Source organism: Aulonocara stuartgranti (genome assembly GCF_965226115.1).
Source record: "Aulonocara stuartgranti genome assembly, chromosome: 11".
NCBI classification, from domain to species: domain Eukaryota; kingdom Metazoa; phylum Chordata; class Actinopteri; order Cichliformes; family Cichlidae; genus Aulonocara; species Aulonocara stuartgranti.
Window position 1 is genome coordinate 37,250,140 of NC_138947.1, and position 26,864 is coordinate 37,277,003.

Consider the following 26,864-nt stretch of genomic DNA (forward strand, 5'->3'; position numbering starts at 1 on the left):
TGGTCTATTGACGAAAGATGGCCCTTAATTAGGTCCTGCAAATTGCAGTATAACAATATATATTTTTAGTATTACAGAGCTACGTGCTGATCTCGTATTGTAACTTTTGTTCTCATCCTACACAGCCTGAGAAGACCATAATGTCACGATTTGCAAAGGCGACTCGTGCGGAGAGAGTGAGGAGTGGACCCAAATGGAGGCAAACAGAAAGAAGTGGTGGCTCGCTTGAAGCTGACGCTCCGGTGCGTGTCACAAATAACAACACACTGCTTCAGAAGCACTGTCCAATCCAATTTTATTCATAAAGCACTTTAAAATAGCCAGGACAGGACCAAAGCACTGTACAGAAAATAAGTTAAAAGCAACAGAATAACAGAAAACAGCAAAACTAAATAAAACACATAATACATAAAAAATTAAAACAGCCCTATATTAAAACGAGATAAAACTGCATAGAATCAACTAAAAACAACCAAAATCAAACTAAAAACCAACATCTCTGGTGGTGTCAAAGGCCAGGGTAAAGAGGTGGGTTTTCAGGAGGACTCACCCAGCTGATGGTCTGTGCACGCCAGCGTCTTCTGCTCCATGTGAGAGGATTTCCTCTAAGGCAGGAGAAATTATCTCCACGAAAAGAAACAGACTCGACTGTCGCACAGTGGAACAAATTCTCTTCTTAAATAAAAACCAAACAGGTTGACTTTAAATGCATCACTTTTACTTTACAAGTTCATGATCAGTTCTACCCCCGGGTCAAAAATGCGTATAAGAAAACTGGCCTAATTTAATGTGATCTATAAACATAACTGTCCAGCGATTGATTGCATAAGTACACGGTGTCAGGACGTCACAGCATACCGCATAATGTTTTGTACATTATTATATGTATTTTTAATCTATTGCATTTACAAACGCCGAGGAGTCACGAGCAAAGAAAGACCACACCATGGCACATGTTTAAACAAGGAATGTTTATTGATCAAAATTATTTATTAAACAAATAAACATGGCAAGTTTTTCACCCCCCAAAGAATACATGCTCAAAGCAGCACAACGGCGGCCCAATATCAGACAGAACTGTGAACTCCACTCTGTAGAGTGGCCAATCATAATGAAGCAGTTCATTTTATTTTGTAGATTCAAGCTGCTCGTCATATGTTTGGCCACCAGATGTCACCAGAGAGGACTGTGTTGAAAAGCTTTGAGTAATGAACCGTTTTTCAACACGAGCTTCAACGCTTCAGAAAGCGTTGTTTGGCCATCACTAACAGAAAGTCAGCCTTTATTGACGGCAGAACAAAACAACCAACAGGTGGAACACAGAAAATGAGCCAAAACCTGAAACACCTGGAAACGCGAGGGGACGGAGAGCAGCGGTTACACGAGGGACGCCACACAGACAGACCGACAAAGAGCCAAGGACAACGCAAGCAATAGATACACACCAGGTAAGGAGTGGAAATGCACAACAGGAGGGAGACACAGCTGGGATAAATGTGACAGGACGCAGGAAGTAAAGCAGACTATACTGACAAAAGACCAGGACTATCAAGGTAAACCAGGAAACACAGAGCTGAACTCAAGACACGTAAGCTAAAGACAATGACCCTTCCCAAGAACACAGAGGCACAGAAACAGAACAGCAACCATAAACGTAACATAAACAGGAAACCATACCTCACTGAATAAAACTTGAACCAAAAAGACAAAACACTGAGTCGCAGACACACAACAGGGATTTCCTCTTGTTGACAGCACCCCAGCAGACAGCACAGCTCTTTTAGTAAAAACACTTGTTTATTGACAAATCTCCATAAAGTTTAAATAAGTCGGTCTCACAGGTGGTGTGTGTTTTTTTTCCAAAAACAATAAATCATCATCAACACTGTTATTGGACAATTCACAATGAAACCCACATATTTGGCAATCAAAAATACAAAGAAAAATCTGGAATTTACCTTCACAATCACACACAAACACCAGTGTCACTCCCTGTGACACACCAAAGACATTTTTAAAGCACTCATCATGTCGAGGAAGAGCTGAATGCATCGTACACAAGACAGCTTTGGTTTTACAGTCCTTACTGCTGATTTCTCTGGGGCTCTGTGGTGCAAGGCGCTTTTCCTTGACATCATTCAAACGTCGCTTCTCTGTAACGTGGATTCTAGCTCTCTACATCTGCAGTCCCAGATTTGTAAAAGCGTTTATGGATGGGCCTAGTGTAATCCCACAGCCTCACGGTCACTTCGCTTTCCATTTGAATTCATTTTCACTTGACTTGGAAAGTTGACTGAATTGGACAGAAGATGAAATTCCACGGCAAATAAACTTTCTTGCTTTAATGCTTGTGCATTCACAGGAAAACTGCCCACACTCTGACCAAGGAGATCAACGAGGAAGAGAGGAAACAGTGAAAATACAAACCTCCTTTGTTTCTTCATAACCATGAAAAACATCATGATGTCAAGAGAAACGCAGTGCTCTGAGAACCTGACTTACAGCAGGTTTCTTAATGATGTGACAACAGGTCTTATTGATGAATGTCAGCCATGTTGAAGTTACAATGTCCAGAATATGGAATGAAAAAGAATCGTGGATTCTTGACACCGTGCTGTTTCAGGCACCTCCACGTGCAAAAACATAATTTCTTTATTTAGCCTCCTAACAGCCTCCAGGCTGGTGAAACACTTAAACAACTGATCTGATTGTGCACTGGTGCAACATGTAGATCATTGTGTACCTGACAATACACAAACGTGAGGACGTAACCAATGTAACCAAATCCACAATGGCCTTTTATAGACTTTTGAAAACTGATTTCATTGAGTGTATCCAAAAATAGTGGTTGCTTAAAGATGAAGGGAAGTGAGAAAGTTTGTGTTTCTCTTGGCATGTCATACAGCCACACACACATAGGAGAACATCTTACTTATATTCAAAGAAAAATAAAAGCTTTTATCTGATTGGTCAGAATCTGTCTCTACACCGATCTGTTTGTTATGGTGTAACTCTACTCGAGTATCTCGAGACATATTTAGTGATGCTGTGACTCATTTCCAGTCACAGCCTCTGACACATAGGTGGGTACAGTCATGGTTGGATGAAATGAGTGTCATTGTGCAGCAGCATTTCTGCGAATGGATATCGATCTCTGCCTTTTGAAAAGCTAAATATTAAACTCGAGTGGCCTCTTAGCTGAGTGGTGTTCAAAATGTATGCAAAATAACAGTTACTGAGATGAAAGCACATGAAGGAGTCAGTGAAAGGGCCACAGCATAGATGCTGCAGAGCAGCTGGTGGGGTGAGATGACTGCAGCTCCTCCTGGTACCACATGGATCCACCACGGCAGAAGATAACATCAGGAACATTAGCAGAACTCAGATCTCGCTCTCGTAGGTGTGCATGTAGGTCTTGAGCGAGAGGATTTCAGCGTAGCTGCGGCTGGTCCTGCGGTACAGGTCCAGGCCTGTCAGGAGCTCCACGTCTCTGACCCGAGCTGTGTGCATCTTCATCAGGCTCTCCACCCAACGAGACTCCTCCTCTGAGCTCTGTGGAGGCAGTAAGGACGAGCAGCGTTAGCAGCAGTCACCTCTTATTAATGGACATCAGATCGAAAATGTTTCTTTGGTTCATGTTTTGAAAGGCTGTCTTCAGTTGATCTTAAGACTTTGCACATACAAAGTTTCTTATTCACAAGAACGTGAGCGTAGTTTGGGGTCCCGGGAGAACAGTTAAAGCTCAGTAACTGTTATTATCTCCTTTCAAAGACATGTGATTAGCGCAGCTTTTCATTCAGTTTTTGGACAATGTCTTTGATTTATTGTCCCTCCAGCTAATGCTCTAAACCTCACAGATGTGGAGTTAATCAGCTGTGACGTTGGTGGGCCGTCAAACGAACCACCAATCCTTCACAGTCACATGCTTGTGGTCACTGCATCGAGATCGCTGCACAGCTCAGCAGTATCGGTGTGCACTTTTGTGTCGTTTTGAACCTTTTACCTTCATTTTGGAATATTAAAAAATGACACAATGCCATCTTGCCTATCCCAGCTACCACAGGGCAGGAGGTGCTCCAGTTTTGAAAGGTAAAATTATAGTATTTTACTAGTTTGAACTCTCGGCGAAGGCAGCCGCACTTTTTCTCCTCTCCTCTCCCTTATCTTCCTTGCTTGGCTTCTTATGTCCTTGTCTTGTGTTTTTACTTTTCCCTGGAACACTCTCTCACAGTCTGTTTCTAAACCTAAAAGAGGAATTATGGATTTGATCAACTGGTCTCTGAATGCAATTGACACCCTTTTCTCAACGAGAAGTTTGGGCTCGGGTGAGCCTGAGTGCTGAAGATATCGACCTATTCGGAACCATGATAACAGGGTTCTTGCTGATCGGAGCTGGCTTGGCCCTGACTTATCGGAGAATGAAGAAAGCGGAACCGGCTGTTCAAACCCCCACAAGGCTGCCCGCTGGGATTGGAACGATGGGACGAGGCGTGAGTTTCTCAAAATGGGCTGATTGAGTGCAGCACGGATAAGATCTTGGAGAGGCTACGGCTGCTGTGAATACTCAGAATAAGATCTCTGAGCGCAAATTGATCACATCATGGAGAAGCTCGCGGCTCTCCAACGGGAGTTTGAGAGACCAGTGTCGGACTGTAGAACTGCTTTGAAATTGATATGAGTTGTTCGCACTAAAGGAAAAACCACCATCACTTCATGGGGATACCCCTGTGGCACCAGCTGCAGTCTCAAGGCTGGAGCTGAACAACAACACCCTGATAACGACTGTGTTTAGACTGTTAGGGAATTATGTTAGGATGCTGTTCGTGGACTACAGTTCAGTATTCAACACAATAATTCCCTCTAAGCTTTTCACCAAGTTGACGGATCTTGGACTCAGCCCATCACTGTGTCAGTGGATCCTCAACTTCCTCACAGACAGACCCCAATCAGTGAGGGTGGGAAAACAAGTCTCCCCCTCCATCTCACTCAGCACTGGAGTGCCTCAGGGCTGTGTTTGAAGCCCCCTGCTGTACTCACTGTACACTTATGACTGTGTAGCCACATCCGACACCACCTCCATTGTCAAGTTTGCTGACGACACTGCTGTTGTGGGCCTGATCTCCGACAACATCGAGACGGCCTACCTGGAGGAGATTAGGAACCTGGAGACCTGGTGCCAGGAGAATAACCTCCTCCTAAACATCAGCAAGACTAAGGAGCTGATCGTGGACTTCACTACAAAGCAGGCGAGGAATTACAAACCCCTCATCATCAGTGGCACGCCAGTGGAGAGAGTGGACAGTTTCCGATACCTGGGTGTCCACATCACTCAGGACCTGTCATGGTCCTGCCACATCGACACCCTGGTTAAGAAAGCCCGTCAGCGTCTCTTCTTCCTCAGAAGACTTAGAGACTTCCATCTGCCACTGAAGGTGCTCAAGAACTTCTACTCCTGCACCATCGAGAGCGTCCTGACGTCAAACATCTGCACCTGGTTTGGGAACAGCACCAAGCAGGACAGACGAGATCTGCAAAGGGTGGTGCGCTCGGCAGAACGCATCATTCAATCAGAGCTCCCTGACCTGCTGTCCATCTACACCAAGCGGTGCAAGTCCAAAGCTAGGAAGATTATGATGGACCTCTCCCATCCCAACAATGGACTCTTCTCACTGTTGAGGTCTGGGAAGCGCTTCCGCTCCCTTAAGGCCAAAACAGAGAGAATGAGGAGGAGCTTCTTCCCCCAGGCTATTCGGGCCCTGAACCAGGTGTAGGACTGGACTCTCCCACACATCACCACACGCACCACCACACATTTCCTATAATCCTATAATTCCTATAATTTATAATCTTTATAATCTCTTCTGCTATTTGCACATTCTTTACTGTAAATTTCTAAGTTAATTTGTAATTTTTGTAGTAAACTGTAAATTGCAAATATTGTAAAACTTTTCCTCTGTCATTTAATGGTCGGGCATTGTACAGCTACAAGCATTTCACCCCCATGTCATACTGTGTATGGTTGTGTGTGACAAATAAAATTTGAATTTGATTTGAATTTGTTCTTCCCATTCTATGCATCCCCCTCCCTTCCCAAACGCCTTAGATGCTTGTTGCCTCCTGGGGGGAGGGTCCCATTTCACTACAGGGCAACCTGCACGTGGCGAATAAAGCTTTGATTGATTGATTGATTGATTGATTGAATACTTCTTCCTAAACTTGCTGGCTGATACTCCACCCTCTAGCCCTCCAAATATGGAGATGTGTTAAGGACCCTCTACAGCTCTGTTCAGCTCTCCTAGAATAACTTTCTGTCTCCTGGAATATCCTCCATGCTCTTGACACTGTCCTTGGAGACACAGCAAAGCTTATTGGTAATAGCACTTATTGCTGTGCTGTGCAATACTGGAGGACTAACTGTACAGCCTCTTTGCGGTCTGATGGACGGATTTCCTGAAAGACTGTCTGTAAAAAATAAGAATATAAGTGCAGGAAGTGTGTTTGCAAGAACACCCACGCATTAGAGCGTTCCAATTCCCCTGTTGGACTGAAGCTGAGTATGTATTTATCAGTGCTGTTTCTTTATGCAAAAGCAGCTTTAGGAGCAACCTGGTGTGGCTGCAGCTCAGCTGTGTGGTTTTTTTAATTTATTTGTTTGGTGCGGGAAACATTTTTCATGTTATGTTAGCAAGATTGCTCTGCTGTGGATGAGGAAAAGGAAAAGAGCAGAAGGAAAACGTAAACGTGACCATCCGTACGTTGCAGCTCTCATCATTGGTGGGTCTGTGCGGCAGGATGAAGGTGGCGCTGTTGAGCGGTCCGTTACACGAGTCTGTAGCTTGTGTGAAGTCTAAGCAGCTGGTCAGGACCACAAAGTAGTGAGTGGGGATTGGGATTGTACCACTTATATACCTGCAAGAGAAGATCAAGGTCAGGAAGCTATTCCACACACTTTCCGAACATTAGCACTGTCCACAGTTAAAAATATACATGGAGTAAGGAGGTTTAACAGAAACGTGGAAATATTAAGTGTGCCTACTCTCGTATCTTCTCAGCTGAGTCTCTGACACCGTCATAGTTGTAGTCAAATATGGGTCCAGTCAGTACATTCACTCCATTTCTCTCAGTGGCGTATTTCTTCACCAGCACTCTCTGGAAATAACCCCATATCTCTGAGAGAGGGAGAGAGATGGTGGTGGTGGACTAAAAGCATAAAACAGAGTTCACTAAAGCTGAGGTAAAGACTTACTCTTGAATGCAGGATACATGGGAACAGTGTTGGTGATGAGGACAGCATCGGATTTTTTGTCTAGATTTGACGACAGTTCTGTCAGCAAGGACAAAAACAGGATTAATGTGGTAAATAAAGTCATGGAATACGATCAAGTGTGGGAAAAAAGAATAATAATATGATTGTAGTATTATTGTAGGAATACGAATCCAGTAAAACCTTCACCAGACATGCTGTGTTAACTCTGCTGCGGGGGCTCACTTACGTGGTGGGTACAGAAAGGCGTACGTGATGTGTTTATCTGCTCTGTAGTTGGTACATGATTGGCTGTAAGCTGGAGGGACTCTGGAATCAGGTCTCACACAGTTGGACAGAGCTTCAGGCAGAGGAGACACTTCTACCTGGAAGACCAGCAGAATACAAAGTTCTGTTAAACATATCGTGGATTTGTTTCAAAGACCAGAGAAAGAAAAATGGCACAGAAAAGATACAGTCAGCAGGCATTCAGGTGAGACAGGTGACACTGTCCAGCACCTGCACGTTTCCTGCTGTGCAGGAGGTTCATAGCATCCTTCACTGTTTAAAGATACTTAATATAACTGCAGTGATGGAGCTCGGGGCTGAATGTGAGGACAACCGGTGCGTAACAAAGGATTGACTGTATCCTGCAAAACGTGGCTGTGTGAGACCCGGCTGTCTGTCAAAGAGTTGTCAAGTGAACAACAGTTGTAGTTAGATGAGTGAAAATGGAAATGAATGGAAATAAAACAAAATCTTTTCATGGATTTTTAAGCTGTCTTCGAACTAAGAAGCTAACTTTAAACAAACTCAGGGCGAGTAAGAAGCCTTGAAACTGACAAAATAAGAACGACAGCCGTTATTATTTCAGCCTTTTATCACATTATTACAACAACGTTGGCTCACAGTGAAACCAGAAGCAGCAAAAGATGCAAATTTTCCAAATGTCTTTGATCCAGGTGCACAACCAGACTCATGAGAAATATTGGTGAAAGTCACCAAGAATGAATGTCATCCAGTTTTTGACAAAATGCTGTTAGTACAAGCTGTTTTGTTCTGAAGACAGCCTTTCAGACATAAAGATTGCTGTTTGGTGTCTGGATCGTAGCTGGAGACCAGTAACCACTAAATCATCAGCATGGTAATCGGAGATTAAGATCTCACACAGGAGTTGGTGTTTTCTCTGTCTGAATGTTAAATGCACTGTCTCTACTCTGCTCTATACAACTTGCATCCATTCACACAAGCAGTGCTTTCCATCTAACGTTCACAGTCCGACGGATGCATCAGAGAGCTTCCTGGGTTAGTGTGTTGGCATGAAGACTGGAGCAGCAAAGGATTGAACCACCAGCATCCTGATCAGTAGATGAGCAGCTCTACCTCCTAAGCTACAGCCCCCCTAAACTAAAGCCTGTTGTGAAATCAGTGACATGACGGCACTCAGAAGAGGTTTCCCCAATAGTAGCAATGGTGCTGGAAGCAGGAGATGAACTTATAGAAAAAATTCTGAAACATCAAATATCTGCTAAACAGTTAACTACACCTAAGCACTTGTACTTCCAACAACTGAAAGACAGAGAGGACGGAGAGGGCAGTACCTGTCTGCTGGCAGTGTACGATGTCCAGACGGGCATGGACAGAGTTTCACTGTAGCCACTGATGTAGTCGCTGTGGTGCAGGATGCAGTATTTGGTACGGAAGAGGACAGCAGGCCGACCGAACGGCAGGTTCCTGCTGTCTATGAGAGGAAGAGCGCAGACAAGCAGGAATGTAGCAAAAGACATTTACAGATCGATGCATTAAAACGACGACTGAGCGTTCATGACAGAATGATGAAGAAATTTCAAATAAAACAAGACGAGCTACAAATCCAAACTTTCACTGCAACTACGCTTAGTTTTATCTGCTGGGACTGAAAGGAAAAGTCACTTATTAATGACATTTTCAGTAGGAGCGTTAAAGACTGACCATCCATAGCTTGCCTCAGTCGCTGGTTTAGCTCCTCCACTTTGTTCTGTAAGAGACAGAGCCAGAGTGACTCCAGGTTATAGCCTCGTACAAGGGTCACTTTCAAACTTCTCTGGCCCCTACTTTTTACACGCAACTGCAAAAAGATCGGAGATTGAAACAATCTCTTGCCAGAGATCTACATGGGAATCACAAAGACAGCATAAAGTGAGACAGTGCAGGGCAGAGCTGGGTCTAATTCACCTCAATACAGCAACTACACACACAATATCTGCACTAAGAAGGCTGTTAAACTCTAAAATTGTCAATAAACTATTGATTTTGACGAGGTGAACCGACCCCAGCTCTGCAGCAGAAAGCAAAGAAGCATCAAGGTTATTTAGGCTTAAAAGAAAACAGCAATTGCACATTAAGAAACTTTTTTTTTACAAGTAAAAAAGGCACAAACAATCAAATCCTCCTGAATGACAGACCCATGCAGATGAATCTTTTTACACTGTGTAAAATGAAGTTAAACTGCAAAAAAGCAAAACTTCTGCAACAAAAAGCCCTTCAGTCATCTGCTATGGTATAGATCAGCTGATAGCACATCTGACCAATCACACACACTGCTCTGCACAACAAGACGAGCAGCTGACCCCAGTTATGGTTAATAAATCCTGCTGGGTACAGGCAAGGAACCATGGATCTGGGGTCTTACTTTTCATACCAGGTTTATGCTACAGCTGATTTCTTACTCTCCGTTTGCACGATGACTGAGGAGTTTTAATCTGAGGACGACGTCAACACTAAGTGCCCCAGCCCACACCACTGATCGTATAATGTCCAAATGTGTGATTTTGTTGCAATTGGGATCAAAAACAAACCAACACAAAAATTAATTTCTTATTTTATTGTCAAAAAACAAGCTTGGGTCAGGGTAGAGTAGCCAGGGAACTTTAAGGGTGTTACAAATAAGGTCCGAGGGCCAGAAACCAACGATTCAATTCAATTTTATTTATATAGCGCCAAATCACAACATAAGTCGCCTCAAGGCGCTTCATAGATACAGAGAAAAACCCACCAATCATATGACCCCCTATGAGCAGCACTTTGGCGACAGTGGGAAGGAAAAACTCCCCTTTAACAGGAAGAAACCTCCAGCAGAACCAGGCTCAGGGAGGGGCGGGGCCATCTGCTGCGACAGATAAACAATAAAATGTTTTCACTATCTACAAAAGTAATTACCATACAATTTCTTTTTTGTTTTTATGGGGGGGGTGTTACCAAATCTCAGGGACTAACTGGAGATAAAGTATCTGAATTTCAGGAGCTGGACCACGCCTCCAAACACGCCTCCTTCTGGTCCTCATCTACACATGTTCCCCCAGCTCCACAAGCTGTTCGCTCTCGTTTATGTGCCCCACCCTCCCTCCCCTTTTTAATTCTTTAACTTCTTCATTTCTGTTGTAGTCCATGAGGATCTGCCAGGCCCGGGAGCTGCCACCAGTCCCCTTCGAGGTCTTCCCCAAACCACAGCTCATGTCCAAGCCATTCAGCTTTATCTACTAAAACGGTGTCAAACCTCAAATAAGGACGTGGGGCCAGTGAGTGAAATATGTTGGTCAACTTCTGTGCACTAACAGAAAGTTTCACCGCACCAGTACAGATAAACTGGGCTCTACGTCACCTTCAATGTTAAAGGGTTGTAGTTCTTGTCCTCGTAGTTCTAATATGTTTCGTATAAAGAGCATCTGTGCTGACACCTCCGATGGGCCAAAAAAGTGTTACTGACTTGAATACATACTTGATAAAAACTTTCTTGCATTCCTTAAAGAACTCATAAAACAATCAGACACAAAGACACGCTGATGTCTCAGCTGAGCGCTTCAGCCTACAGTTACCATGTTCTTGCAGCCTCTCTGCATCCCTGCACCTCCTTTCACGCTTTATTCAATTTCATGAGCTTCGTATCTCTGGGCACCGATGCCTGCTTTCTTCTGTGAGCAGCTCTTGTTGCTGCTCTTCCTTCCTCTAGATTTCATGTTTGTACATGGAGGGAGAGGTGCCAGAACAAAGCCGTATTACTAAATATGCCTGAACTCTGGTGTCCTGATATTTCCTGGTTGACCTTGGGCAGTCAAAAGCTACTCCTTGCCTCCTGCGGCTCGTGGCCTCAGTGGGTCCGGTTTGTTCCGGCCCAGGTCGACCTCTTAGGGTCTTTGTTATGTTGCTGTGGATATATTGCAGTGTGGACAGTGTCTGTGTGAACACAGAATTTATATTTGTCATCCCACTCTAAATGCTGGCTGCATTTAGTTTCAAGTGATGATCCTGTTATTAGCACGGGAAATAAAGTCTAGTGTTTCAGGGTACCTGTCAGGAGGATGGTTCAGAACCCTAAAGAACTTGTTCTTCTCTGGATTCAGTCTGGTGTCTCGTGACATCGCAGGCTCACTTCCATGATGTCAGGGCCCTTTCAGGCTCTCTGTAATCTCTCACAGCACCTTGTTCTGGATGTTTGCTGTTCTTTTCTCTGTGTGTGTGTTTATACAGCACACGTTTAATGCTGATCTCTCTTTCATGGTGTATCTTCTGTGCTGTCTCCCTCCTCTCACCCCCAACCGGTCGCAGCAGATGGCCCCGCCCCTCCCTGAGCCTGGTTCTGCTGGAGGTTTCTTCCTGTTAAAAGGGAGTTTTTCCTTCCTACTGTCGCCAAAGAGCTTGCTCATAGGGAGTCTTCTGGTTGTGTGGGGCTTCTCTGTATTATAGTAGGGTTTTTAGCCTAAAATATAAAGCACCTTGGGGACTGCTGCTGTCATATGGCACCTTATAAAAAAAATTTAATTAAGTAAATAAGCTGACCAGATGGATCCTTTTGTGGGATTTAAAAGTCAAGCGAATGTTTGGCATCTGGCCAGTCATACATGCAGGTTAGTCATACTTTGTAAGGGGCTAATTTGGCCTATGGAAACAATTTTAGAGTCAACTCTTTTAGGCCAAAAGTGAAGAAGAGGGAGTTTTAAAAAGAGGCGCTGAGGTCACTTCAAAAACTGCTGATCTCATGGGATTTTCCTGGACAACCATCTTTAGAGTTTGGCCCAAAAAAGGAGAAAATATCCAGTTAGTATGAGTTCTGTCAGTGAACATGGTGTGCTGATGACAGAGGAGAAAGCCCAGACTGTGGGGTGCTACTCCTGTGAGTCTCAGAAATTGAGACTGCAATTCATACAAGCACCAAATTGAGCAGCAGAAGATGGGAGGAATTTTGCCAAGTGTGACAATATGGATGTACAGCCAAGAATGTTGCTGCATGTGCTGAACATATGATTGAGTTGAGAAATTAAAAAAAAAGACAAAAAATAGACTAGAAGAGGTTTAGAAAAATAGAAGAACAGAATTCCCTTCAGGGACTGACAGGAAGTTGGGCTCAGGTCTGCCTCTGAGTCATCGTGGCTGACCTTTTCATCGCAGCTGCACCCCAAGCTGTCTGTTCCTGCAGGTACAACACCAGACGCTGTTGGTCTGGAGACCTCCTCTGCCATGGTGGGTCTGTACGGGGGGGTTCTTAGCAGGTGGTTCAGACTGCCGTGAGTTCCATTATTAGGGGCCGGTTTCAAACCTAGAAGATCTAAGAATGGGACAAATGTGACTGAAATCAGACTAAAGACGTCACACACACGTAAACATCAGCTAACGCATTCTTATTGTGGAAAAATATCAGATATCAAAACACACCCAGACACCTGAACACAGAAATGCAGATGGAAAAAAAGGGACTCCTCACCACACATTACGTTATAAAGCTCGATGTTTTCAAAGGCTGGAACTTTAGTCTTGAACTTAAACGTGGGCCCATAGCCAACGAAAATAGTCTGGAAGCAAAGTTCATCACACGGGTTAGTTTGTTACAACAAATGCAAGAAAATGTTTGATATATCTGAAGTTTTTAACAAGAGTTTAAAAAAAGGCTATTCTACATTTGCATACATTTCATTACATAAATAAAGACAGTTGCCTTATATTGTGGGAAGAATCTCTGGGCTTTTTCCTCAGAAATCTCAAGAATATTTAATTGTTTTTTATAAATTAGTTCCCTGTCTTCTACTTATTATTATTCCTTCTTACATTTCATGTATTTAAGAAGACGATTAAAGTTCCTGTAATGTTTATGAAATGTGCACATACTGTCTTTTTGTTTGTTTGCTTCCAGCTTGGATTCAGACACCTTCTCAGTTGTTGGTAATTAGGTTAATTAGCAGTTAGTTGTAGTTAGGGTTGGATCAGGTGCCCCTCAATCCTCACTTATTTACACTGCATTAGGCCTGTGCTGTTGGGGGGTTCCCATGATGCATTGAGCATTTCTTCTTCACTCACTTTGTGTTTACACACTGCGGCTCTCTTCCACAGGAAGTCTTTCTCCTGTCTTCCTCCCCTCATCCCTGACCAGTACGGCACGTGTCTGCACCCCCCCGGTTCTGCTGGAGGTTTTATCCTGTTAAAGGGGCGTTTTTTCTTCCCACTGTTGCCTAAGCAACAACTTGCTCATAGGGGGTCATTTTCTCTGTATTATTGGAGGGTCTTTACCTTATAACAATATTTATAAATGTTGAAATTGAATGTTTAGACAGTCTGAGCTTTAACCTCCTGAGACCCGAACTCTTCCACGGCATACATTTTTAATTTCTCTTTGATATTTGGGCTGATTGGGACCTGATCAATGTAAAAACAAAGAATTACCAGATTTTTTTTTTTACCTGATTTTTGTTTCTAATAAAAATGAGATCCACATATGAGGATATTCGTTTAAAATTTTGGTATAACAGTGGCAGTATAATGTCCTCGTAAGTGAGTATCAGGCCCTTGTAGAGCAAAATTTAGTATTTTGGTCTAAATAACCCAAAATGTGATGTCCACATATGTGGACGCCAGGTCCGAGGAGGTTAATACCGGTTTCAGTGTGTAACCGTGTGCACAGTGCGTGTACGCTGTTCCTAGCTGATGTTTTAGAAAGCTGAGCTGGTATTGTGAATACAAAGGGAATCTTGTAAACAGATACCTGCATGCTGTTGATCTTATTGTCATATCCATGATCTCCAGCAAAGCCACAGTGCCTCCTGCCTTCAAGGACCTTCCTGTAATGACAGAGGTATCTTCTCTCATTCGTAACCAAGAGGACAGTGACGAACTTTGTTTCTACCATCAGTGTTGCTAAGGTTGGCAACAAAGAAGCCAAACTGTGTGACAGATATATAAAAATGCTTATTGTTTTTCTAATAATGTCACCTTCTGCTGACATTGATAAATGGACTGATTCTTCTATAGCGCTTCTCTACTCTCCCAGAGTACTCAAAGTGCTCTATACAACATGCCACATTCACTTTCTCTACACTTAGTGTTTTCTAACTACATGCAAACTCTGATGGATGCATCAGAAAGCAACTTGAGGTTAGTATCTTGCCCAAGGATACTTGGCATGCAGAGTGGAGAAGCCAGGGCCTTCTGATCAGTAGGTGACCTGCTCTTCCTCCTGAGCTACAGCAACCACAAAATAACTAAGACACATCTCTTTATTTCCCTCAAACCCACTGCTGGAGCAAAATTTAATCATGCAAACATAAACATCGTTTAACAGGAATCGAATGAAGTATAATCATTTGCTAAACTACATGTGGCTGGTGTAACTGTTGTATCGTAAGTGTCAAAATAGGTTGTCATATGATTTACTGGTTAACAAGCTCAGGCCTGAGAAAAGCAGCTAACATAAATATGCCAAAAACTAATAGTGCCCATATAATCCCTCTATCATCCCTCTACTCACAACGAACATTTGTGCATGTGTTTGGCTGTGTTGTTGTTTATAGCTAATTTCTCCCTTTAAAACAAATGTTTGATTTTTCTTTATAACTCAATAACTTTAGTATGATATAAAATTAGAGGTGTGGACGCTTGTACAGACAGACTTGCTGAAACAGGCTGTCTTTCACACCACAGCTCTGAGTTCAGTTATTTCTTGTGGCTTTTTTATGTGCTGAATCCAAAGATGAGGATTAAAAATAGCCGACTGTTTTGCTGGCCGCGACTGTTTCCAGGTTATTCAGTTTCTTACAATTTACACCTACATACACTGTTTAGGTAGTTGATTTTAAATTCTAAGCTTCTTGTCTCACTTTGACCTTTCTTCATTGTGTAGCAACTTAGAAAAAGTCTAAACATAGAAGACAGAGAGTTCCTAATCTTCTATATTATTACTGGGCTTCACAAATAACCTCAGGGTGGTTATCTTCCTTTTTACACCAAGGCAAACCACCCATAGATACCTGGTGCTGTGACCCTCTTTCGCCTCTTTGTCTTTTATCTATTGATCTGGATGACCTTCCTCTTGGTGTCAGAAATAATTTTATTTTGATGTCTACACTTAATATTTAAGGTTTGGCACAATATTGCTGCCCACGTTGGAAGAAGAGGTTTTTCTAGTGCACTACAGCCTCTGATTAGTAATAAAGCTGAAACACTTCTTCGGGTTTCTGCAAGTAAGACGTTTTGTAAAGTCCCTTAAATTTCCAGCCAGTCAACCTGTTTTGAATCCTGTTGAAAGCTTTCTCCTTAAATTTAATGAGGAAATAATCACAAAAAAGAAATGTACCTCTTTTTGTTATAGGGAAATTATTGTCTCCGAATTTTGTAACCACCGATAAGGCCAGGGTTTGATGGGAAACCGACATTGAAATTGAGCTTAGTACAGAAGCATGGTCTAAAATTTTAGATCTGCCAAGAAAATGTTTTCCTGTAACCAACTGCAGGAACGCCATTCCAGAATCGTACATAGACTGCAGCGTACCCCAGAGCTTTTAAATAAAATTCATCATTTGTATTGGGCTGTGCTGATTTGTTGCTGTTTGTATTGTTTCCAAAAAATCAATAAATCGTTGTTTAAAAAACGAAGACAGAGAGAAGCCTGATTATGAAACACTAAATGATGATATGTAGATCTGCAGGACTCCTCACTCGCCTGTCTATGTGTGTGTCCACTACTGACTTTATCTAATTATTGAAGGCCTCAGTCACACAGGCCTAGAGTCAGTGAACCCTCTGGAACTTCTGGTTGTTATGGAAAATGACATATTTGTTGACCAGTTACTAAGCGGTTGCTGGAAGTTTCTGTCTGTTGTCACATTGCATCAGTTACAAAGAAGCTGCTGCATGAAAAACCTCAAACTGCACCTTTCACAGTTTCACTTCACAAACAGAACAAAATAGAGATTTTAGAAGCATTTCACAGAACTTTTAATGGCACACTGTGAAAGAAAGTAGCAAATATGAGGGATATTAGAATATTCTTTACAAACACGTAACTTTAATTTGCATTACAGATTTCCTGATACTAAGAAGGTAAACTACAAGGTCATGGTAGAGGTCAAAAGATCAAGTACCATAATATCACGACTTTTGAAATTTGGCAGTTATGTTTTCCTACTTCTTCTTTGGCTCTCGGAGGAGGCGGAGGCACTTTTTCTCCTCTCCCTTATCTTCCCTGCTTATGTCCTTGTCTCGTGTTTTTTTTTTGTATTTTCCCTGGAACACTCTCTCACAGTCTGTTCTCTAAAACCTAAAAGAGGAATTATGGATTTGATCAACTGGTCCCTAAATGCAATTGACACCCCTTTCTCAACGAGAAGTTTGGGCTTGGTGAGCCTGAGTGCTGAAGATATCTACCTATTCGGAACCATGGTAACAGGGTTCTGGCTGATCGGAGCTGGCTTGGCCCTGACTTATCGGAGAATGAAGAAAGCGGAACCGGCTGTTCAAACCCCCACAAGGCTGCCCGCTGGGATTGGAACGATGGGACGAGGCGTGAGTTTCTCAAAATGGGCTGATTGAGTGCAGCAGGGATAAGATCTTGGAGAGGCTACGGCTGCTGTGAATACTCAGAATAAGATCTCTGACTGCAGACTGGATACATCTCGGAAGGGCTAGCCCGGAATAACATCTCTGGGCGCAAATCGGATGACATCTTGGGGAGGCACACTGCTGTGAGTTCTCAGAAATTGGCTCCTTGAGCACAAGAAATGACAACATCACAGAACGCAAGTATGGCGAAGCTCGCGGTTCTCCAACGGGAGATTGAGAGACAAGTGTTGGACTGTAGAACTGCTTTGAAATTCATATGAGCTGTTCGCACTAAAGTAAAAATACCATCATTTATGCGGATGCCCCTTTGGCGCCAGCCGCAAGGCCGGAGCTGAACAAAACACCCTGATAACGACTGTGTTGAGTCTGTTCCTTCCTATTCCATGCAAGGCCACCTGGGTTGGCTGGAAGACTGTTTACTTAGCCTGGCAGGGCGAAGGACACCGTCTCAGCTGAACTCTCCCTACCCCGGATCCAACACCACCTCCAACGCTTACCTCCCCTCTGATGTGGACATCGGGTCAGTTGGAGGCGCAGTCGAAGATTGCAGCGGTCCCAGATCAGGTGTACACACTGGAACTCTTTCCCATGCTGCTGTCTGTGTTTATTGTGCTATGGTGTGTTGATATCTGTGCATTCCTGTATTATCCTTCTGTGTTACACATTTCGATGTTTTTTTCCTCGCTACCTAGTCTGACCTGTCTCCCCAATGTGATGTTTGTGTATTGTATGTACGGTCGGCAAGGTCTGTCATCTCGGTTGTGGGCAAAAGACCTGCAACTGACAAATAAAGGCTATCTCATCATCTCTCTCATCTACCTAATACAATTTCAATTCGCACGGACCAATTTCATCCAAAGGTGTGAATGTTTGATTATATCTAAAAATTCAAGGCTCAAAATGGATTTTAGTAACTTCTGGTTTTAGTTAAGCACTTTTGGTTTAAACCTGACCTAAAACCATATCACGAAAACTAGAGCAAACCAACAATTATATACATCAACTTCAGTGAGCACATTTTGGCTGTAGACCGGTGATGGTCGTATTCAGTGGAGTTTGCACTGTTGGTTACTTTATGATAAACACCAGGTGTTGCCATGTTGTGCAGACCATCCAGAAAGTGTCTGTCCCCATTTTTGTAAGTGTAATTCTAGCATTTCTTTCATCTGTTACTTAGAACTGATTAGTACGTATTTCTGTTTGTATGTAGCCGTAGTCTTAGTCTAGCAGTCCACCCTCTGGTTATAGCTCCAACAACAACATGGTGGTGGTGAGGTAACGTTTTTAAATGCTGCTGCAGGAACCAGGCTATTCAGTCTGTTCAGTGTAAAACCTCTCATGGATGCAGTTCATTTGTTATTGAGCAACTTAGCTTAACATGTAGCAAATGAATCCTGTGTTTCTGGTTCTGTAGTCTTCATACATCTACAACATCATGACAGTGTCCTCAGTCCTGAAGCTGCCCTTCAGTGTGTTGTCCCTATCCACCTACTTTAGTCCTTCAATCAATACGAGCCAAAGTCCTCTAATTGAAAAAAAGAAACCACTTTTTATTAGGTGTCCATTAAAACAAAAACATGGCTGTGCCATGGGCTCCCCCGTGTCACCTATTGTAGCCAACCTTTACATGGAAGAAATGGAAAGAAAGGCTCTTGGCTCTTTTAAAGGGAGAGTACCCAGCCACTGGTACAGATATGTAGACGACACCTGAGTCAAAATCAAAACACAAGAAGTGGAATCACTGTGCACATTAACGCCTTGGATAAAAACATCAAGTTCACCAGGGAAGACACAAAAGACGACTGTTTGCCTTTCCTGGACTGCGCTGTGCACATTGAAGAGAATGGCAACCTCAACATCGAAGTTTACCGGAAGCCCATGTACACGGACCAGTACCTCCTCTTTGATTCCCATCACCCTCTGGAACACAAACTTGGAGTAATTAGGACCCTACACCACCGGGCAGAACATGTTCCCTCTAAGCCTGAAGGAAAAAGAAGGAACACACACATGTAAAGGAAGCACTCAAAACATGCGGATATCCTAAATGGGCGTTCTTAAAGTCAGCAAAGATGCACAGAAAAGAAGATCAGACACCAGCGAGGGAGGATAAGAAGGACAGATGCAACAACATTGTCATCCCCTATGTAGCCTGTGTATCAGAGAAACTCAGGAGAGTTCTCTTTCATAGCTTTCGTTTTGTGTCTCACTACGGGGAACGCCTTCTGCGTGACCTCCTCAGAAGCTGAAATACCATTACGCCAGCCCTTACAGGCTGGCTAAGTGACGCCCATGTCAGGAGGGGCTAGTGCCTCCATATATAATAGGCTGACATGGCGTCAGATGTGATTGAAAAACCTCTTCTCGCTTCTCACAGAAGCCTGTAAGACAACTGTGCTACTGGGTGCTAAGCTAAACTGTCCACAAATTCGAGTGAACAACTTGGTCACTGGGCGCTTTGTTCCCAGCATTTCAGTTGTCCACTAGCATACAAGCAGTAGCAATACTGTTCTGTAGCTAGTGTTGGTGTCAAGTAGCAATACTTTCACCCTGGGAAGTAGCAATATTTTCCCAAAGTGAAGTAGCAACACTTTGCTAATAAAGGTACCACTAGCTTCACCGACAGGTAGCAATACCCTTCGGCGCTAGTGGTTTTACACATTAGGTAGCAATACCTGTAGTAAAGTAGCATTACTTTTCACCCCACGCTAGCTGAGCAATATTCTCCACACTCAGTGTCGGTCTCGCTAACATGTGCAACCCTCTAGCTAACCATGGCTATGACTAACAACGAAGTTGCAAAACTTTGTCCTTGTGGCAAGAAAATTTCTGCTGGGGATACACACCCCGTGTGCGTGGCATGCCTAGGCTTATCTCACGCTCAGGCTGCCTTGACACCCGCACACGACTGTATCCACTGCGCGGCTTTCCCACGCAAACTACTCCGCCGCAGGCTAGCTTGCCAGGCTAACCTGTCGGGTGGCGACCCTTTGCTGTGTGAGGCTGCTGCGGTGCAAGGAGAAATTGAGATGCCCGATGATTTGGCCACAACGCCAGGGCAGAACTGGGCAGAGGCAGACCCTCAGCCCATCGCGACCGTTTTCCCATCGCTGGAGGCACACGGAGAATGTGAGTTTTTCCCCCATGCTGAAGTCACCCGGGGAGGAGATGCTAACGAGGACGGAGATGAGTCGGCTGACTCGGAGCTCCTGCTGTCTGACAACGAGGAAGAAGATTCCACCTCCTTGGCTAGCATCAGCTGGGCTGCAAAACCCTTGGCCACCGGCGAGGTTGAAAAACCGACACCGCCGTCTCCCCTGGATCTCGACATGCAGGATATGTGCAAGCGCGCAGCCGCTAGGCTCAACATCCCGTGGCCCACCACACAAACAGAGGTTGTAAAATCTCGTTTTGACGGTAAGAAATTGCCGAAGGCGAAAAAGACGCAGAAGCATGTGTTGCCTGTTTTTCCTGAGCTACTCGATGAGATAGCAGTGACGTGGAAAGCAAAACCTTACAGCGAGAAACACCCCATCGCGGGGAGCTCCCTGCTGGATTTTGAGGGGATGGAGTCTATCGGTCTCCGCCAGATGCCACAAGTAGAGCCATTGGTAACGAGCCATCTTCACCCGAAGACGTCTCTGTCCTCATCGGCTCCATCCCTCCCCTCCAAAACAGACCGCTTCCAGTCTAGCCTTACAGATAAGTGCTACAAGGCAGCGGCTCTGTCAGTAAGAACCCACAACACCTCCTCTATGTTAATGGCTTACCAAGCTGAGCTAGAAGAGGACATGACCGCTAAAGCAGATACCACAGTGTGGGAAGATATTCTGCGTTATAACTGACCACGTCCTCCGCCTGGGCAGAGAGCCATGGGCCTCGTGGTTCTTCAGGAGCGAGCACGCTGGCTCGGGCTCAACAACCTGACAACTAAGGAGAAAGAGGAACTCCGCGACACCCCTGTCGTCCCTCAAGGTCTCTTCGGTGCGGCTGTTACATCCATGCAGAAGAGATGTGAGGAAAAAAAGAGAGATGATGAGGCTCTGAAACTCTGCCTGCTGAGGAGGGCCCAGTCATTTGCGCAGGCAGCGTCTCGCCCGGTCCCCGCTTTCAAGATCCCCAAAGTGCCTAAGACGCAGACAGCCCCCCAGGCTGCTGGGACCCCTAAGAATCCATGGACTCGGAAGCAGTCTCCCCAGGCCAGAATTCAAGCGGCCCCTCCTCCTCCCCTCGCTGCCGCGATCGTGAGGAGGAAGAAGCGGCCGGCCTGACAGCCTCTTCGCTAGGCGGGAGCGAACCCAGTTTCCCCCCTTCATGGGCCGCTCTGCCGCCTCCCAGCTCCGTTCCAGAGCAAGTTCAACGGGACATGTTCCACACAGAGTGCATAACTCGGCCCGGCATTCCTGTCACTGGACCCGCCAGAGGGAAAGAGAGCCAAAGTTCACAGTGTTGTTTCACGAGCACTTCTCTCATGCATTCTGTATTAAAAAAGCCCCGACACGTGCATCTAGACAGTTTGCCGAGGGCGCTGTCGAGTGTTGTAAAAAAATCAAACATGCTGAAAAACAGACCAATGTCTGCCATAACGCAGCACGTGGAGGATCATGTTTCCACAGCTGTGATAATACAGATGAGCCCGTCACCTCCCTCACCTGTGACAGAGGTGACGGGACACCGAAATGGCGTATGTTTTGCCCTGCAACCACAAGGTGGCGCCAAAACGCTATCTTAGGTGGAGTCACCAGTGAGCCCCTTGTCTCTCCATATAAAGAGCTGGGCTACCTGCACTCAGTCAGCATGGGTGCTGAGGACATTGGAAAAGGCTGCAATTCAATGTCGCTCCACCACATTTCAAAGAAATCATTTACTCCCGTGCTCTGGGCGAGTCCGCCAGTTTTCTCCTGGAGGAAATTTCCACCTTGAGAGACAAAGGAGCTATAAGAGTTGGCCCTCCTGAGGAAATGCACAGCGGATTTTATTCAAGGTATTTCCTTGTGCCAAAGAAAGGGGGGAGGGGGGTGAGAGCCATTCTGGATCTCTGTGCCCTGAACCGGCATTTAAGGACATACAAGTTCAGGATGTTGACGCACGCCTCGCTGCTACAGTTTGTACGAGCGGGCGACTGGTTCACATCAATCGACCTGAGGAATGCTTATTTCCACATCCCCATATATCCCCCACAGTATCTAAGATTTGCTTTCCAGGGGATAGCAGCCCCAACCCGCCAGGAAACAGCTTGTCACACAAATGCTCTCATACACCATCTGGAGAGTTTTGGTTTCCAGATAAACGTGGAAAAGAGCACATTGAGGACAACTCAATGCATTACTTTCATAGGGCTCAGCCTAGACTCCCTCCGGATGAGAGCTTTTCTGTCCCCAGAGAGAACAGCGACCACACGGTCATCTCTAGCACTCTAGCGATAACACTGGGACGCCTGCACATGAGAGGCTTTCAGCGCTGGGTGGGCTCGCGGGGACTAGACCCTCACCGAGACAGCCACCGTCGCATGAGAGTCTCTGCAGACTGTTCACTCGCTCTCCACGAGTGGAAGAAACCAGGTTTCTTGTCTCAGGGCGTTGCCATGGGGGCGGTTTCAGCCAGGAAGGTGGTCTCCACAGATGCCTCTCTTTCGGGCTGGGGGGACACCCACGAAGGCAGAACAGTGAATGGGGAATGGGGCCCTCACATGCGCTCCACCCACATAAACTGTCTGGAACTGCTGGCGGTTCACCTGTCGCTAAAACATTTTCTCCCTTGGCTGAGAGGTCATCATGTTTTAGTGAGGTCAGACAATTCCACTGTTGTGGCCTACATCAACAGACAGGGGGTCTGGGGTCCCCCAAGTTATACACACTGGCACACAGACTGATAGTCAGGAGCAGTGTCCACCTGCTGTCGCTGAGAGCAACTCACGTGCAACTCACGTGCAACTCACGTGTCGGGAATCCCAGAGGTGGTGAAGCAGATCTGGCTGCGATTCGGTCAGGCGACCGTGGACGTTTATGCATCCAGGGAGAATGCTCAGTGTCCCCTGTTTTACTCGCTGCACGATCAGAGAGCTCCACTCGGGGTGGATGCTCTAGCTCACGAGTGGCCGAGAACCCTCCTCTATGCTTTTCCCCCAGTGGCCCTCATTTCTCCAACTCTGGCCAGAGTGAGAGAGAGAGGCCACTATATGATCCTGATAGCCCCACACTGGCCAGAGAAGCACTGGCTGGCGGAGGTTTTTCAGCTGCTGTGCCTTGCGGTACCTTGGCCGTTACCACTACGCAGAGACCTTCTGTCTCAGACACAGGGGGAAATATTCCACCCCCACCCAGAGAGGCTAGCTCTATGGGCTTGGCCTGTGAGTGGTTTAACCTGAACACAGTGGGGCTCCCTCATAGTGTTATCGACACTATTCAGTGTTCATACCATTGTCTACTAGGACGCTATATGAGCACAAGTGGCGTGTGTTTGAAAGCTGGTGCTTAGAATCACAGGCCATCCCTTTTCAGTGCTCTGTGGCAATGATTCTGTCATTTCTTCAGGCCCTGATTGATAAGGGTAAAGCCTTCTCCACCATTTCTGTCCTTGAAGACGGCTCTATTAATTGCTTTAGCTTCAGCTAAGCGTGTAGGAGAGATCCACGCTCTCTCAGTGCATCAGCCATGCATTCAGTTCTCCTCGGATAATATGAGGGTCAGTATGCGGCTCAACCCCGCCTTCATCCCAAAGGTTGTCGGCACATGTTCCCCTATAGAACTGCCGGCCTTTTACCCACCGCTTTCTCCTTAGAGGAGCAACAGCGGCTGCATACCTTGTGTCCAGTCCGTGCTCTGCGCATTTATATGGACAGAACCCAGAGTGTCAGACAAAGTGACCAGCTGTTCGTGTCCTGGGCTAAACCACATACGGGAAAGCCTGTGTCTAAATAGCGTCTCTCCAATTGCCCTGGCCTATACTAGCAGGGGCCTTCAGCCTCCTTGCGTGCGCATTCCACTAGAGGTCTGGCAACCTCATGGGCTCTCTTTAGGGGAGTTTAATCTAGCACATTGGAGAGACCAAACAGCCACTTCACAAGCGCATGGCACAACACAGAAGAGCCACCTCCACAGGACAAGACTCAGCAGTCCATCTGCATCTAAAGGACAAAGGTCACTCTTTGAGGATGCCAATGTTCACATTTTGGACAGAGAGGACAGATGGTTTGAAAGAGGAGTGAAAGAAGCCATTTATGTCCAACAGAGGGGCGGGGCTTACGACACCAACTGTCTGCCATCTATAATCCAGTTTTGAGATCCTTCTCAGATGCCTTAACGCCCACTCACATCCTGGGCCATCTGACCTCAGGAAATCACATGATAGGGTGGGGCCAGGTTTCACAATGAGCTCACCCGAAACCCTGGCTGATTTCAATTCAATTCAATTCAATTTTATTCATATAGCGCCAAATCACAACATAAGTCGCCTCAAGGCGCTTCATAGATACAGAGAAAAACCCAACAATCATATGAGCCCCTATGAGCAAGCACTTTGGCAACAGTGGGAAGGAAAAACTCCCTTTTAACAGGAAGAAACCTCCCACAGAACCAGGCTCAGGGAGGGGCGGGGCCATCTGCTGCGACCGGTTGGGGTGAGAGAAGGGAGACAGGATAAAGACATGCTGTGGATTGGGACCCACACCCGTTTTCACACCTTGGCTCAGGTGATTAGAGGATCATCAGGGGTCCTTTTGTCCCTCTGTGGGGGGAAACTCCCACTGGGTTTAAATCTGGGACTCTCCACCATTTGACCTTAGAACTGAAGAAGCTTCTCGGATGAGAGGTGAAACGTCTTCAAGCAACTTAAAGAAGTCCAGACGCTTTTCTTTGCAAGCTCCTTTGACTACGATGACCTGGATGACTGAGAACCTTCACAGACATATGTCCATTAAAACAGTACTCCCAGTCATATACTCAAGGGTGTGTGTGTGTGTGTGTGTGTGTGTGTGTGTGTGCGTGTGTGTGTGTGTGTGTGTGTGTGTGTGTGTGTGTGTGTGTGTTGGGGGGGGGGTTGAAGCCACAGGCACGTCGAAAATGTAAATGACAAGATGACGGGGGAAACAAGACAAACATCTTTTCATTTGGTGTGAACAGTTTTTGGTTTGAGATTCACAGACACTAACGTATATGTGCCTGCACTCGTGTGTGTGTGTGTATGAGAGTGTGTGTTAGCACTGTACCTCTGCTTCCACTGCAGTGCCAACGATTAGCCTGCTCTGCCTATCAGAGCTGCACACAAACCTCAGAGATCTCTTTCATTTAGCAGCCGTGTGTGAGACAAAGTGGCCGTCCTGCAGTGTACCACAGCTTAACGTTAGGTGGCGTTACAGACGAGACCAATGCAAGTACACACACCCACCCACCCGCACACACACACCCACCCGCACACACACACACCCACCCGCACACACACACACACACACACACACACACACACACACACACACACACACACACACACACACAGAGTTAGCTGCTGTGGTTTGTTTTCACTTTCACTCAGGATGACTTCATCGTTTTCTTTGTCACTGGATCGCTGCAGTAAGACTTTTCACCGCTCTGTATCAAACGCCTGTCACAGTTCATCTTAGAGCCTCATTAAACTTTCAGCAGCTGCTCTTTTGAAAAATGCAAGCGTGTTTTTTTTTCTTTACCGTGTGCGTGTGATTCGGGACGCCACATCGTACAGCTTTTCAGCACCGCATGTGTTAATGATGCGTTGATAGCAGCGCACGTTGGCATAAAATGTGTTTTTAAGTGATCCAAGATGTGCAGTAAAAGCCTCGGCGCTGGGTGGGCTGAAAACGCCACATCAACACCAACTGTACGCGACGTTAGAGCAGCTTTTTGGATAGCAGGAGCAGCAAATTCAAACTAAATGAAAACTCCTTTAAAGTAAGCAGGCTGCTTGATTTTACTTGGTCTCTCTCCAGTTACTGGCAGACAGATCCACTACACACCTTAACTACTTGTGCCTAGGTTGATATTCTCACAATCTTTCAGACATGTGGTTTTCAAACCTGCACGCAAGCCACAAAAGATAAGTCCTTAATCACCACGAATATTCATAACTGCACAAAACAGCATCTGTAGCATCTCACTGGTCAACTATTCTTTTCACTCTGTTGTCATTTAACCATTTAACTGCCCACCTGTGTTACCTGGACCTGCACCACTAAAGCATGCCATGTTTAAATATCCTTTTTTACCATAATATGGACCAAATAAACATTTTAGTTTTATTTTGGATGCTTAGATGATCTCGCTTTGCACACAGAAACAGTTATTTCACAAAAAACTAACAGCCCCTCCCGAGTCGGTTGTGTATCCTTCTTGCTTGATAAAGGCCTGCTGTCACTCCAGCCCATTCGTCTTAGGAGAATCTCTCAAGCTCCTCCAGATTTGATGGTCTTCTGGCATGGTCCTGTTGGTGTTCAGTTCACCCCACTGTGGGATTCTCAGTGGGATTCGAGGGCTTTGTGCAGGTCAGTCATTAACATTCACTTTGGTCTTCTGGAGATCTAGAGTTCTTTAACATGAGGACCCAGATTACTTTCTTTATGATTCCTTTTACCTTGACCAGATTCCCAATCCAGAAAACATTAAAGCATCTCCACAGCATAATACTCCCACCATCATATTTCACTGTGGGGACGGTGCTCTATAGTTGTACTCCCTACTTTCTCCAAACACAAGCAACATTTCTGTGGCCAAAGAGCTCTAGTATTGTCTCA

General features: G+C 45.3%; 1 protein-coding gene across 2 annotated transcripts in view; it reads right to left on the reverse strand.

Moving 5' to 3' along the window:
* Positions 1–952: 952 nt before the first annotated feature.
* enpp2 (ectonucleotide pyrophosphatase/phosphodiesterase 2) overlaps positions 953–26,864 on the reverse strand; it is a 75,094-nt gene continuing 49,182 nt past the window's right edge. The window contains exons 16-25 of one of the 2 annotated variants that reach the window (XM_082551015.1): positions 14,253–14,328; positions 12,981–13,068; positions 12,655–12,824; positions 9,215–9,350; positions 8,845–8,984; positions 7,494–7,629; positions 7,247–7,324; positions 7,037–7,169; positions 6,756–6,909; positions 953–3,552 (exon numbers count right to left, since the gene is read on the reverse strand). In XM_082551015.1, coding sequence (XP_082407141.1) covers positions 3,382–3,552; positions 6,756–6,909; positions 7,037–7,169; positions 7,247–7,324; positions 7,494–7,629; positions 8,845–8,984; positions 9,215–9,350; positions 12,655–12,824; positions 12,981–13,068; positions 14,253–14,328 — 1,282 coding nt within the window. In that variant the 3' untranslated portion in view covers positions 953–3,381. The remainder of the gene's footprint in view (positions 3,553–6,755; positions 6,910–7,036; positions 7,170–7,246; positions 7,325–7,493; positions 7,630–8,844; positions 8,985–9,214; positions 9,351–12,654; positions 12,825–12,980; positions 13,069–14,252; positions 14,329–26,864) is intronic. The other variant, XM_082551016.1, reaches the window with a different exon arrangement.